The sequence below is a fragment of the Ptychodera flava genome, chromosome 22 (assembly GCF_041260155.1).
Source record: "Ptychodera flava strain L36383 chromosome 22, AS_Pfla_20210202, whole genome shotgun sequence".
NCBI lineage: Eukaryota > Metazoa > Hemichordata > Enteropneusta > Ptychoderidae > Ptychodera > Ptychodera flava.
In genome coordinates this window covers 51003-67674 of record NC_091949.1, presented here as the reverse complement: position 1 = coordinate 67674, position 16672 = coordinate 51003, and the positions used below count along the sequence as shown (strand labels likewise).

Below are 16672 nucleotides of genomic sequence, written 5' to 3'. Positions count from 1 at the left end.
ACTACAATCTCTTTGCTCAATTAGAGTCAAAGGAAACAGTTTGCACGTATCGACAGAAGTGATAGAAATTAGAAATTGAAGACTTCAATCTCAACACTACGCTACCATCCGTACACATCTACAGTTGACCGTAAACAATAATCCTAGCCCTAGCTATATCTGTTACTCTTGCCGGCAAGCCCGCAGCTCTACGGAAAACATAAAGTGCTAACAGGATTTACGTATGCTAAACATACCTAAGGATTTGCCTGGTACTAAAATATGGCAGAATGGACCTATAGGAGACAATTTCACCAGAAATTTGCGGAGCCTTCTTTCCTCCAATGCTTTGATTACTCGATTCGTACCCTCACATTTTCGGGTTGGTTACGGTTTATTATTCTCAGTCTATGTATATGTTGACCAAGTGAGACAGGGTTCCTTATGTTGCTGGAGATATCACTCACATAATGCGACAAAATTGACAACTTTTGGCTTAAATATTTCTATGTATTAATTACTAAGTTGAACTATTTTAGGAAATGCGACTCAGTAAGAAACAGGTTTGGTACCGTCACATTTTCAGGCTGATACATTTGACAAATCTATGATGCGTTACTTATTAATAGGATTTTCCGTTAAGGTCGGAGATATCCCTTGATATGACAAAGAATCGAAAATTGTACTTCTAATATTTTCGTTTGTCATGATCGCGTTGTTGATTCTACTTTTAACAAATTGGACATTGAAGGCATAAACATCTGTTCTTTTTCAAAAGCACCTTAAAATTTTTCGCTATTTAGCCACCTTTCTACCCAGTGACAGTTATGAAATCGAGGAACTTTCAATCAGATAAAAAATAGCCTTGAATCATGAGATTCGATAGCTTTATGATCCTGCGACATTATCAACTACTGTCGTTACATAATATGACATAGATAATACGTAGAATATGAAAACAGCATCCTGATATTTACGACTGAGTATTCAATTTAATGCGATTACGATTAACAGTTTAAAACATTCTGTGGCAACACTTATTTGAAGGAAATTTTATGTACCTTTTTTTCAAAGACAAAATTCCCTCTGAATGAACATTTTTCTACATTGACCACGAAATATCTCTTCGATGCTAGAATTCAATTTGGAAAACCTGTTGATTAGTACAACGCGGTGTGGCTGACACTTCCCAACATTTCCCGCTCTTTAGTTCCAACTTTACCATAGAAAACAAGCCATGGTGGCTTCACAATTCAATTGTCGTTACATGTACTACCTTGGCCATACATCACTTCGACCACTATTTTATTTACAAGCTCAATATAAGAATGGCCGAACTTTTGCTAAATAGGGGTTCGCCTATCGAGAGCGAAGCCACACTGAAGGATGACGGCCCACAGCAAAGCAATAGGGGAGAGTGACTGTAAACTACACATCAAAATGCAAAAATATATTATAAAACTTGAGCGAGCGTCAACCACTAAGAAACGTTATTTTTTATTATAGTGCAACAGGACTGGCAAAATCTATACTTTGAATTTCAACAATATGATTTTGTTCAATGATCAAGGATGACTGTTTCATTCGACGAGCTAAGAACTGTAAGTTATGGAGGGAGGGGCTACTTATCAAACGAGATAGTCAAGGTCACCAGACAAGAAAAGGCCCACTCGCATACCAGCTATTAAAATTAATTACGTCATACATGTAATTAGGGTTAGTACCGAGCACGTACAAAGTGAGAACCTGTCAATAATGACGTGTTCATTTCATTGTGTGACCTGAGCATTTACTTCCTTCGCCGTTTCTCAACAACTCCACCACGTTTGTCACATACTTGCACGCTTGAATTTGGAAGATAGGATTGCTCTAAGATGAACACCGATTTAGGAGAGTGCAACAACAATAGACTCAGTTCATGTATTTTTATTCAATATTATCTTTTGACTTGGATACCTTTCATACTTGAGTGTATTTATCCACGTGAAAAGTCTAAGCGGTCCATTTTTACAACAGCAGAGCGGGACAGATCCACCTATGATACAAGAGTGCCATTGATTTACCTAGATGTTAACTTCAAGAGACTACGTGACATTATAAAAAATACGTTAATGCTTTCTCTATCTACACAAGTAGCCAAGGCGAGTACATAATACGGCGTTTTCATTTTTTAAGGGGCGAGGTTTACAAAGGTGTATCCACTCGTTAATGATTTCGTGTTAAGATTTTCAGTCTCAATATTGTGAAATTCCTGACGACGTATGGGAAAAATATTTACTACTGACTCCGTTCATACAAATTCAGTGAGTTTTCTGTCGTGTACAATACGGCACCTGACCACATAATCTTCTCTCTGGTCTGATTAAAGTTTCTTCTCGAAAATGTTAACATTACCTCATGAGATTTGATATACATTTTTTCTATTAGACATTTTAAAGGCTGATCATTCACCGCCATCTCTGTTGCTAAAACTTGTCTTGACATCAGATCTTCCACAATCCACTAAAACTTTAATACGATCTCTATAGTATGTCAGTCTCGATCGATGCGTATCTTGGGATTTTACTTAATCTAGCCGCATAAGGTACTCTTGCGATCATCCAGCTATGCCTTTATCTCCTACCCATTGCATTTTCAGGCAGATCATTTGTTTTCAAATGACAGCACCAGGTCAATTGACAGGATTTCGAAGTATGAATACTGTCCTTACTATAGTAACACGTTGTAACCTATTTTAAGGTATGGTAAAGAAGGTAATAACGTTATTAAACTTTAAACCTTCAGCCTGATCCTATTTAATCTAGTGACGAAACTTGGCCAATTGTCGACGTGCAATATTTTATTTGATATTTTATCTAGGCTGAACCTAATTTTAAAGAAAGTAAATACAAGACACTTCATGTCATGTGAGGCCGTGGGTGGACAAATCTTTAAATCCGAACGCGGTTGTCGGGTTTTTTAATGAGCCGACATCATCGATCTGACTCGTATTAAGCTTACATCGCTCTCATACCTGAAAACCATGCAGCTGGCAATTGTGATGATTATTGCAGCGGCCATTTGTGGTGTGCCTTACGTTAACTGTAGAGATGAAACACACGAGACAAAGAGTGGATCGGCGGTAAGAATTCACCTGTCGCTTCGAATTGTGAAATTGACATTTACACGCCGACTTCCCGTATCCGTACAAGATGATAAATTCCATTTTTCCCGGTCCGAGAATCAGTTTTTGTCAAATGCTTCACCTCAAAATTGTCTATCGACTAATCGTTTAATTCGGTGTTCAGTGTTCAAAGTTTCCGACAGAATATTAAAATTTTAATTGGTATCTTTAATGATCTTACTCGCAGGATAAGTCGAAAAATGACCTTGTTTGTTTCGATTTCTTATTTGTTTTGTATGTATGTATGTATGTATGTATGTATGTATGTATGTATGTATGTATGTATGTATGTATGTATGTATGTATGTATGTATGTATGTATGTATGTATGTATGTATGTATGTATGTATGTATGTATGTATGTATGTATGTACATATGTTGCATGCATTCATGCATGCGTGTATCTATCTATTTATCTACCTACCTCCCTATCTAGCTAGTTATCTATCTATCTATCTATCTATCTATCTATCTATCTATCTTTCTATCTATCTATTCAGTGACCTCGTATTTACTCAGGTTTCAAAAGCTTACTGGAAACTGAGAAATATTTATCTTTAACTTGTAACAGAAAATACATTAACGCATTTGCTCGTTTCCGATGTTCCACTTTGTTATTGGCAATAGAAGAAGGAAGGCACCATAATATTGATTTAATTGACAGAGTCTGTAAGTTTTGTAACTTGAGAGAGGTAGAAGATGAATATCATTTTCTTCTTATTTGCCCTTATTATAGAGAACTGAGACAAAAATATTTTCCTCCATATTTTCATTTTGAGGTGAATTACGACAAGTTTTACAGTCTTATGCGAACTCAGCAGCCAGATATTTTAATTAATCTATGTAAATTTGTTTATTATGCTTTTTCCAAAAGAAATCAGAATTTGTAAAATAGCTGATTCCAGAGCCATGTATGACTTCATCTTTCTTTTTGTTGAGAGTTGTAATGTATATGGGCCGGAGGCCTTGAAATACAATAAATAACCAGTCATGTACTGGTTACTGATTACTGATTACTGATTACTATTCAGTGACCTCTTTTTGATGTCCTAATGTTTTTCTACTTTCAAGCCCAAGGATGGAGAAGACTTACCTTCGGTGAGTCGCCATGAGCCAGAACCAAATGATGGTAGGTACGAATACATGCTTCGCCGATCCAAATGAACTTTAACTCTCATGCATATTCGCAATGACAGAATTATCTGCTTGGAGAAATTGGTCTCTTTGCGAGGGTGTGCTGAATTGTCCTCTGTCTTTGGATATTTGAACAAATTTGTAAAATTTATGAATAAAGCATCCTGAAAGAATATTTAATCAAGCAAACTTTTATGCAAACAAAGAAAGACAGCAATGGCCACACTATAGTGTTGCAAAAACAAACAGCCAACTGATGGAAAGAAAAGCTACGCTATACTGAATGGCAACATTCAACGATTAAATTTTAATGCTGTTAGCATGTTACGAAAGAGGGGTATAATAGAGGTATAATCGTAATATTATCTGGTAGTGTAATGGTATTCTTTTAATCGAATCAAGCTTTACATTTGACTGAACTGTATTGTTTCCTTGCTGTTAAGGAAGCGAGTGTTACACAGAAGAGGATGGTTCAGATTATCGCGGTATGGTATCGACGACCTCCAGCGGGCGCACTTGTCAGAAGTGGACTTCTATGACACCACATCATCACACCATCACACCAGACCGTTATCCCAACGCAGGCCTTGGTGACCATAACTTCTGTCGTAACATGGATGGTGCTCCACGACCCTGGTGTTATACCGTCGATCCGGCCGTCCGTTGGGAATACTGTGACGTCGGCACGCCAAATTCTGAGTGCTCTAACGGTGAGAATTAACAAAGATTATTATATCTTAAAGAGGCACTCCCACTTGGTAACATTTTTAAAACACATTTTTTTAATGCCAACGGTCGATATTTGACATGGCGACTGCAAGCGGATCGCGAGATATCGATAAAACATGTCCTCAAAAAAGTTAAAGTTTGAATTCCGGTGGCCCATCTGAATTCAGCTTCCGAACATAGAACGTTCGGCACTGGGGCCATTGTCAACTAAGCTATGGAGTACGAGTCTACGCTGTTGCTGCTGTACGCCACAGCAGTACTACTGGCGTCGGTAATCGGTCATGTCCCGTGGGAGAAAGCAGAGTCTTACTGACTCTGCAAAAAAAACGAAAAACAAAATTTGCTGATTCCTCCAAAATTCGCATAGGTGACTAGCACAGATACGTGCGGTTGATACATAGCATGCATAGTGGTCGCCGCTTGGTATGCGCGCATACCACACGCGGCGGCCGCTATGTATCGAACCATGCGTAACTGAGTGGCAGACGACAAAATGTAGTCATCAGAGGCCACTAATATTTTACACGTTAAAACTGATATCTATGTGGTATTGTTTTAAAATGTAATACAACTGATTGAGAATAATGAAAACGACAAAATCTAAGGAGAAGTTTTAAAAAAGAATCACCAGAGGTAAAGGCATTGATAATGATGTATATAAAGTCATAGCAGTAGGAGGTAAATTAATTGCGTCATTCGAACGTTTTTGGACTCCTTAGAATTCGTCAATCAGCACAACAACACACTTTTGGGGATTTCGGGTCATACCCAGAAACGATCGTAAAACTTCGGGATGTGAAAAATACGCTAGGGAAATGACATGTTTTTATCGATATCTCACGATCCGCGCGGAGTCACCACGTCAAATATCGACCGTTGGCATTAAAAAAAAAATGTGTTTTTAAAAATGTTACCAAGTGGGAGTGCCTCTTTAAAGGGACATTAGCTGTAATTTTGACTAATTTTCACCACTCTGTTTCAATGTATCAACTACAGAATTTTACTATAATCCGATCGTGACCGATGCCCAGTGTCCTGCTTGCCAACACGGCCTGTATATGTGAAGTATTTATTGTTATTGCTGATAAATGTATTCTAGTCCGGACCTGAATACAAACAATAAACAATAACAATGCAGATTATACTCATATAGAGTCCATTTATGAGCTAAATTTAGAAATTTCTCCATGGTTCAGGGATTCAAACAAGAAATTGCAGATGATACAGAGAACAAAGAAATTTTTAAAAAATGACCAAAGTTACAGCTAATGGATCTTTAAAGATACAAATTCAATCTATTCAGGTCAAACACTGGGACATGCATGTTCTAAAATAATTTCAAACAGTTTGTCAACGGTTTGACACCAACAATTATTCGACGATGTTGCGATTTTACCATTATACCAGGAGAAAAATAAGGATAATTTATGTGAATTTATGTGAATTTCCAGTAAACGTAGCCCCGGCAGAATGTAGGTAGGCCAAAGGGCTTTCATATTCTACTCGCTTTAGCCTTTAAAAAACTGTACGGTAAATCGAAGTCCCGATATATTTAAACTATTGAAAAGATTAAATTTCAAAATTTACAGAAAAGTGACGGCAATCTTCACGATAAAATGCGCCTTGGGGACAGATATTTAGATTGTCTAATTTGTACAAGTCTTGTCTGATCTACTACTTGTACGGCTCCTTTAGGCTCTTAGAGGAAGAAACAAACAGGCGTCTTAGTTTTCGAAAATCGAAAACTTTATTTTTCCCCTCTGAATTAACACAGGTATTGTAGCCATTTTGAGTCTCAATATCGGTAAACGTCTGTTGAACCAAACTGTGCACGGTAACCGCTGATGTTTAGTCTTGATTTGGTATGAAAATGGTTGAAAGTTCCAGTAACGGAAGTTCGAGCAAAATTTAAGTCTTTCACTTTCGATGCACGTACTACTTTAAAGCAGCCAAAAGTGACACGGTGTCCATTTCCGTAACCTCAAGTACAGCTGCTGCAAATTCGTGGCATTTCAATGACCTTCTGGTTATTATTCCTAAGAGCGTATCTTCAGTAAGCTCACCTGTTAACCAACGTTTTATCTCACTAAACATGCTAAAGATTAGCGCTTGTGTAAAAATTCTTACAGAGAGAAGCGGATCTGGAGTGGTTTACACTCGCTGGGGTCACAGTTCATGTCCCGGCGTTACAAGATTGGTTTATACAGGTATGCGATAATATTGGAAATAAAACTGTGATATATTTTCATTTTAGATGATATTTTTTTGACAGAACAAAACTCGTTTATTGTTTTGAAACCATATAATCGAGCCGTTATTTCATAATTGTCCAGTCCACAAATGTTATAGCTCCACGGTATATCATGAAACGAAGCTGTTACGTCTGAATGTCCATAACTAAACATTATCCAATGCATTCTTTTCCCGAAATTTAATATTTATTTTATAGTATTTATGAATACGTGGCATTATCTGCACGACGCTGTCTGCATGAAGTATTTGTAAAATCCATTACTACAGACAAAATTGATGCTCTAGGACACTAAAGGCGAACACTCCTTTCGACTATAATGTCATCCGCATTACACAAGCCTCAATTTTTAATATTGTGTGATAAATAACTTGCCTTTTTGTCTCTGTTCTGATAAATTCATACATTCAACTGTTTGCTTCTCCAGAGTGAAAGTGAAATTTGGCCTTTACATTAAACTCCTACTACGTTGAAAATCTTGACATGGCACTTAGAAAGGTTCATATGCTACTATTTCATTTTCTCCGCCCCTACTAATAAAATAGCATATATAATCTTTAAGGTATAATGGCGGGAACCCGATACAACCATAAAGGAGAAGGAGGCAATTATTTGTGTTTGCCCGAGGTTGCCCAGTATGACAACAGCGCTGTTCATGGTGGCCACCAGTCCGATCGTGCATTTTTCTATACCGTTGAATATCGTGGAAGTTCCGGGCCACTGAAATCTAAACGTTATCATGATGTTCCTTGCGCTGTTTGCCTTCAAGAGCATCGCAACAGTTACATCATGTACCCTGCTCGTAACGATTGTCCCATTGGTTGGACCAGAGAGTACTACGGTTATCTTATGTCAGCAAGGTATACCGAGCAATCATCTGAGTATGTTTGCGTCGATGTGTCCGGTGGCGTCTTAACCGGTACGTCATCTAAAGTCAATGGGGCTTTCATCTACCCGGTCGAAACTAGGTGCGTTTCCGGCAGTGGTTTGCCTTGCGCCCCTTACGTTGATGGTTATGAGTTGTCTTGCGCTGTTTGTTCAAAATAGATTACTGCTATTGTTTCTCTTGTGATGTATGAAATTATGTGTTGTCAAATGATTGACAATGGATTAAAATAAAGAAAAGCAAAAATTTCAAAGTGTGTTTTTGCAATTTCTTCTTCTTTCAAAACATCGTACAGGTCTCAAAGTCTTTTTATCAGGCGTACCAACCTAGGTCTTCTCAAGATAATGGCCATCGGACTAAGATTATTAAGACAACATTACATCATGACTATCCTATAAACATGTTAAACTCGCCTTATTATATATAGGGTCGTTTTTTAGCAGGCTTTCACAGTGTAAACGTCCCACAGTATTTTGACTGTATTTGTTGTCATTATTCTTTACATTGTCACAACTTTTGCGAGATTCAAGAGATGAGAACCACCTCCAAGCAAGATTCACCTCCAAGCAAGATTCTTGCCCAAACAAGACACATGTCTTACTCTGCTGCAGCAAAACTCGAGCGTCACATTGTGCTTCGTTTGCGTTGCGTACGGACTATTTTGTGGTTGTTTGATTGTCTGTTCCCTTTGTGTCTTTCCTCAAGTCATATTGTGTATATAGTTAATTCAGATGTGTTCATCTGTTTGTGCACACATACATTTCCCGCTCTACTTTCTTTGGCTTGCGTTGCTTGCTTCCCTAAATGTCGACAATGTATGTAACGGGTATCAATTATACAACAGTAATGCCGGCTCTGATTTATGAATACTGGCTATCAGCGAACATCCTCTACTGTAAGATGTTACACATACTTTACCGGCTGTCCAGGCATACTAAGCGATTGTTTTCTCAGTGCCAACGTTCGTACAAAACTCTCAGATCGAATCCTTGGTGCTGTAAGATATTGTTCGAGTCTGAGACTATTCTATGTTTGAGATACTCTCTTTCCAACTGAAGATATCCATAAAAATGATGACACTGGTTCACTTTAATGTTTGTTATTCAAGTCATTTCAACAGTGCCTTGAGGATGCCAGGCCACGTACAGCCAATACATAGAATGAGAATGAGACAAAGATGTTTCAGAATAAACTATAAAGCTGATTTCGAGCCTTGCTCTATATCGTGCACATCTCTCTCCCCTCTCTCCTTCCCCTCTCTTTCTTCCTCGGTGTACATTTTTAAATGATGTCATGTTGTTCCAGGTTGCATGACCAATTCTATAACTACTAATATTTTTGACATGCTGAAACGATAAGGAGCTGACTTAAATGTCCTGAGTGTGTGAACTGCATTATGATAAGATAATGTTTAAATAATCCAGCACTTTACGGTCTACCGTAATATCAGCTATCTATTGTCAAAAATTAATGGTGTTGGACAACAAAAATTGCACTGACAGATTAATTAACTTTGAGTAAACTGTACTTCAGCCTTAATTGCACCGTAAACATGCTCTCATCAGAAATGATCAAACTTTGACGAAATTCGACAAAGTCTTTGCTGACTTAGTTCCTAGTCCTTCAAATGTTGATAGGCAACGTAAGTAAATGACTTTCGTGACAATGACACTTGGGAGAGGTATGTGTACAGAGAACGCGAGAAATGGCTCACTTACGGTGCGGTGGTATGGTCGTATAATTTGCAAACTCGCTTTGATCTTGTGCTTATTTGGTATATTGGTGCCAAAACTTACCCATGCCCATCCCTGATCGGAGTTCTGGACGCTTAGCATTTTTCGCGTTGGGACATATTTCAAGCCCGCGCTTGTGCTCGTTTTCCCAATGTTAGAAATATTTGTTTTAAGATAGATTTCATTCACTCATCCCTCACCACACGATTTTCAGCATTATTCATAGACTGTAATAATTTATATTTTCGTTTACGAATTTTCTCTGTATATATGGTTGGATATAAGCCCTCAACTTTTTCAAAGCTAAAATAGTTTTACACTATGTTCTGTTTAAAAGTCAAGTGGGTTTGTTTTACATTTTTTAGTATAGTATATTACCACTGATCTTCTTGGAAATTAAAGGAACACTCAAGATTATAAAAGATATGTTTTCTAACCAGGCATTCGTACATGTACATTGTACATTCTTAGCAACTTCGTTAATCTGCATTGCCCTTGGGTATAAAACTACCTCAGCATGTGGAACTGATACTGAACATGTCGATACGTCGCAATGTGTTGATGCATTTTGTTTCAGGCACTAACTCAGTGTTTAGCATTAGAACCAATCTGAAATGTAGACATCTATGTAAAAAGATCAGAAGTCATAACATTCCGGTAGGACGTTTCTAATTTTTAAAGAAATGTGTTGCAATGTTAACATATCTCCGTATATTGAAGTCGTACAGAGTGATGCATGATTTGCTCGTGGCTTGTTTCATGAAAATATTTCTGGTAAAACATGAGAACAGAGACAACTTCTGTCCTTTGCCTTTGCTACTTACGGTGCAAATGACAGTGCCGATTGCAGAGAACCAGAGGGCGCCCTCAAAGGGAGTATTATAGGAACTTGTCAGAGCATGCGCGACTAACTTTTCTTAGTTGAGTTTGCCATTCTAGTAAGCGTCTGCAACTCAACAGCTCTGTTAAACTTTCAAAACTGTTACTGTGCATGAGTTAGTCTCAGCTTTACGGAGACTTACTCGTAGTCAACTGAACCACTCGCTATTGCATAGTTGACCTAATTTTACTATGATTGCAACCTCTAACCTTTAATAAGCGACGCAGCCAAAAAGTCGGGCTCGGAAGCAAAGGCGCGTGGGTGACCAAGGCAAACTCCAATCAAGTCTGAAAAGTAATTTTTAAACGTTTCAAGTGTGGGTCCAGTGAAATGGCAACGGGTACCCATGTGGATTTGGATACTATTAAAGAACAAACATCGCCATATTCTTATTCACTGTACCTTGCTTTTCACAACTTTCTGTTCAGGAAGTCCGAAATGTGTCCTTGTTGATCAGTCATTACTGATTTCTAATATTTTAATCAAACAAATTTTGTAAGTGGGATTATGGCATTTTCAAAGTTGTCATCGGCTTTAAATCAAAATAAAGCTACAGGAAATTTGAATGATGAAACCAAGTTGCTGCTTTTCAGAATGTTTTATACATGATGTCTCCCTGACTTTGTGTAATTCTGAACTAGACTTGTATTGTAATGACCAGAATCGCCTTACATCTTGTACAGTAACTTTAGTTGCCAATGTTAATAAGTCGCTCCAAAACGACGCCACTTCAGTTAATGAATGGGTAAATGACTATACCCTGGTTATCAATGACATGTTGGTTGGGTCTCATCAATAATTCAAATACGCAAACACTACAGGTGATAGACTTGACATGACATTAATGACAGTAAGATGTCTCGTGTCTCGACAAGATGTCTTGACACTTTACAATGTTATTTCTTGGGAAAAACATTTCACTCTAAGTATAAGACATTCGGTTTATTTCGACGATTGTTAAAATTCTTAAAATCTCACCTCAGAAAGATTCTGTTACAGTACTGCCGTTTATATTAGTCAGCTATTGATTACTGTTGTGCACTTGATTTGGAAAATACAAGCGTACAGAGAGAGAGAGAGAGAGAGAGAGAGAGAGAGAGAGAGAGAGAGAGAGAGAGAGAGAGAGAGAGAGAGAGAGCCCGGAGAATGAAAAAAAAATCAATTTTGGAATTACACTTATGTGTTTCACTTCACCATACACAGGAGTCTCTAGAGTAGATTATGAAACAAGTTTTCCAATAGTCCCTCGACCCACTTTCCCCCGCAAAGCAAACTATTCCTGTGAATTAATATATCGAAGGAAAATTCGCAGAGATGAAGCCCAGTGGCATATGGTGATGAGAAGTACTGAAATGTAAATGTAAAATTGGAATTTTACTTTATTGAGTTGTGTTGTTGACGTCACGTTCGAACATTGTCTTACTGAAGATACTCAAACTACATTCCTTCTAAGAGTTATGCCTCGCAACATTGCTTCCTATCACTGTTTATTTTACCCCAACAAAATATTCCATCTGCTAAGACATTGTGTTTAAATTGATAATATGTTCCTTTCTCCTGATTCATTAACCTTTTCAGCCAACACTGCTTTATCAACGGGAAACATTTCCTTCCCAAATCAGAGACATTTCTAGCCAAAACAGGGACACTTCACGTCACTGGACTCTATGCAAGTCTCTCACAAAGTATTATGTTTCACCATATCTAGCCACTGTATACTTTTGCATTTATTTACGTTTGGCTGTTAACATTCATGTTCGTTCGATATAGTTATTACACGTGCAAATACTTTGACCAATATGATATTGGAATTACACCCAAAGAGAACTTAACTAAATACATAGGAATCCGTAAGTGCCAAATCTTAAAAACGTTTTAAAAATACAAAACTTACCATATCTTGACATTATTTATATACGGTTGAATATTGATGCAAACTGCTTGTAAAGAAAATAGTATTGAGAAGTGCTTATGTGCAAAACTAATACGATATGGGAATTACATCAAAATATCACTGCTCAATACATTAAAGTCAATGAGTCTTTAAAATGTTTTTAAGCGTTAGACTAGCTATGCGTTTGCATTTCGTTTGGCTATTAATAAAAATGTACTTGACTAGAATATGGTGATTAGAAGAGCATGTCTGCAGAACGAATATGATAATAAAATTACACTCAATAATATTACTCCCCTATACATAGGAGTGTACGGATGCAAAGTCTCAACCACATTTTAAATACATGGCTAGTTCTATCTTTACATGATTACAAGTTTGACCTTGAGGTTTATTTACGTCGTAGAATATAATTATTAGATGTGAAAATGTTTTGACCAATATGATAAGGTTATAACACCCAAAGATACACATGCAGACCGTAAGTGCAGTTCTCAAATATGTTTAAAGCAAAACAAGACGTGCCATATCTATCTATCTATCTATCTATCTATCTATCTATCTATCTATCTATCTATCTATCTATCTATCTATTTTTCTATCTATCTATCTATCTATCTATCTATCTATCTATCTATCTATCTATCTATCTATCTATCTATCTATCTATCTATCTATCTATGACTATTGAAGTAAAAGTGCTTGAATAGAAATACTTAAATGTAGAACTAATATGATATTGGAATTATAGCAAAATTTCACAACACCATACTGTGCAGTCAATGGGTGCAAACTTAAAATGTTTTTATATGCGTTTGCACCATGTTTGATCATTGTTAAGAATAAACAATCAGGATATGGCTAGTAGGGAGAGCATATCTGAAGAACGGATACGATAGTAACATTACACTCAATAATATCACTAGCCTATACATAAATTCTCAAATTTCTTACAAATACAAGACTAGCTCCATATTTACATGTTTGCATGTTCGACCTTGAGATTGATTGACGTTCTAGAATATGGCTATTACAAGTGAAAATATTTTGACCAATATGATATTGAATTACACCAGAGATTTAACCACCCTAAAGACATTAATTGGAGTCCCTAAGTGTCAAATCTCAGATACATTTTAAATACAAGACTAGGTATATTTTGACATTTATATATGGTTGATTATAGATGTAGAAGTGCTTGGATAGAATAAAAAAGAAGTGCAAATATTTTTAATATGATTTTGGAACTACACCAAAAGATACCTGCCGTATAGATAACTATAGATAGAGATTACTGCCCTATAAGCATGGGGGTCTATTGGTTTCGAACTGAAATATATTGAAATACACCATTAGCCACATCTTTAGTTGTAAAGCAACAGTAACCGTCAGCGAAGCTTTACATTTGTCGGTATGTTACGTTTACTTTTTTGTGCAGCGCACACACATTTCGTAGATAACATTGCAGATGAGAAGAACTTGCTCATTTCAATGTTTGGATAAAACAAAGAATAGAAGTGCCGAAATACTTGTCATGTTGATGATATCCGGACATATTGCTGCCGGTTATATATCACTCCTGAATACAGACAGATACCGATTAGTCTTCCTGTTAGACACATGAATAAACAGTTCATGGAATGATGTGAAGTAGCTATTACGACATTGTGTCGGACAGTACGTAGAGTCTATCTAATTCTAGTTATTATTCTGTCATATGCAAGTTTTAATGATCAGACCTGGCTACTCAACCGTTGAATAAGCGTGCTTAATGCAGTAAAAAATGCTGCTTGTATAGAGACAATCAGACCCTACAAAGGGTTGTAAATGAGAGTTTTACAATTGGCATCCTGTGTTCAAGATTGAGACAAAAAGATACAGCTTCCATACTTTAAATCCACTACTCGATAATTAGTTTATGGAAGTAACTCCCTTTACATGGGATCACTACTGTTAGCATTATACCAAACTTTGCGTTGTATGCAGACATTGTGTTTGGCGAATTGAAATCATCTGCACTGATTTTCATGAACCTTGGGAGACTCTGTACTGTGATAAAGATAGCATGTATACAAAAAAAATCAGTTTTGGTCTGCAGCAAATTGTCAGTAACTTACAATGACACAATTTCTTTTATAAATGATTTGGTTATTATGTATATAGGACAAATAATTTGTTTGAACAAGAGAGTTGTATATGGACTACGGTTATGCATGGCAATACTATCTCAATCTTGGGCACATGGTGCCGATAGTAAGCTCTCATTTACAACCCCTTGTAAAGCTGGCAACGTTTTCCTTTGTAAGACAACTTTTTGGCTTCGTTAAATGGGATAAATCAACAGATAAGTGGCCATGAGTGTTTCGGCTATCTCATCGTGATCAAGAATATCAGCATAAAATTGTACAAAACATAAAAATTGTACAGAAAATGAAAAATTTCAACGTTTATGAAGTGTAAAAGTTTAAAGGCATGCATTTTCTTAGAATTAAAACTTATATTTGAAAGAGACAGACGTCTAAATGACACTCCACTGTATGTCCATGTGTATCCATAAAAAACAGAGTGGCATTTGTCGCATCCATGGCCATTCATTGTATTATCGTTTGTCTAGCCAGTGCTGTCTTAAATAACGTCAGTCTCTATAATCAGCTAGAAATTTAGCTCTTCCCTTTTGAGGTCTATTCAAACACTCAAATGATTTTGTTCTTTTGTATACAATTCAATCAACAAAACTTGACTTCGATATACAAAAAGTAAACGTCATGTATTCGCTATTGTCCAGCTTCGCTGACTGCTGCTGTATGTATATCTGACTGTTGAAGTAAAAGTACTTGAATAGAGTATGGTAATTCGAGATGCTTATATGTTTAACTAATAGGACATTGGAATAATACCAAAATATTACTGCGCAATACATTGATGTCAATGGGCGCCTACTTTAAATGTTGTTAACACAAGACTAGACATGTGTTTTCATTATGTTTGCCTATTTATAAAAAATGTACTTGAATAGAACATATAGAACAGAACATTGCGATAGGAAGAGCATATCTGATATGATAATAAAATTACACTCAATAGTATCGCTGCCCTATACATTGGAGTCTATGGATGCAAAGTCCTCAATATATTATAAATACAAGACTAGCTCTATCGTTACATGTATATATTTTTGACAATGATAGTGATGTATAGGATATGGTTATTAGAAGAGCAAATATTTTGACCAATATGATATTTGAATTACTCCCAAAGATATAACTGCCCTCTGCTCAACGGAGTCAGTACGTTCCACTTCTCAAATACATTGTCAAAGACAAAACTTGTCATTTCTTTAGATTATGTATAGTTGACTATTGGAGTAAAAATGCTTAATAGAATACGCTACTTGGTACACAAAACTAATATGATAATTGGAATTACCCAAAATATCACTGCGCAATACATTGAGGGAAATGGGTGCCCAATTTAAATTATTATTTTTTAATAATAGACTAGCTACATTCTTGCATTATGTTTGACTATTGATAAGTATACACTTGACTAGAATATGGTGATTGAAGTGGTATCTGCGGAACGAATGTGATATTAAACTACCCCCAAAAATATCACTGCCTCATATGTTAGAGTCTATGGATGAAAATACTTATTTATGTTTTAAATACAGGACTATATGTACCTTTACATTTATATGTTTGACAATTAAAATAAAAGCATTTCATAAAATATGGTAATTTGAAGTGCGCGTACGTAGGATGATTATTATAGTGGAATGGCACAAAATATCACTGTGCAATACATGGAAGCCAATTTATGCACACTATGAAGTATTAAACTAATAAACCAACTATAGCTTGCATTATGTTTAGCTATTGATGGAAATATACTTGTGAAGAATACGCTGATAGAAGAACATATCTGTAGAATAAATACGATAGTAAAAATAACACTCAAAAACACCACTGTCGATACATCTGAGTCTATTAATGCACATTACCAAATATTTTTTTAAATACAAG

General features: G+C 36.4%; 1 protein-coding gene across 1 annotated transcript; it reads left to right on the top strand.

Moving 5' to 3' along the window:
• Positions 1–2984: 2984 nt before the first annotated feature.
• LOC139123390 (uncharacterized) lies at positions 2985–8305 on the top strand. Its single transcript, XM_070689539.1, has 5 exons — positions 2985–3100; positions 4215–4272; positions 4721–4987; positions 7136–7213; positions 7820–8305. The coding sequence occupies exons 1-5, from the start codon at positions 3002–3004 to the stop codon at positions 8302–8304; spliced, it is 987 nt and encodes a 328-aa protein (XP_070545640.1). The 5' UTR covers positions 2985–3001; the 3' UTR covers position 8305.
• The last annotated feature ends 8367 nt before the right edge of the window (positions 8306–16672 follow it).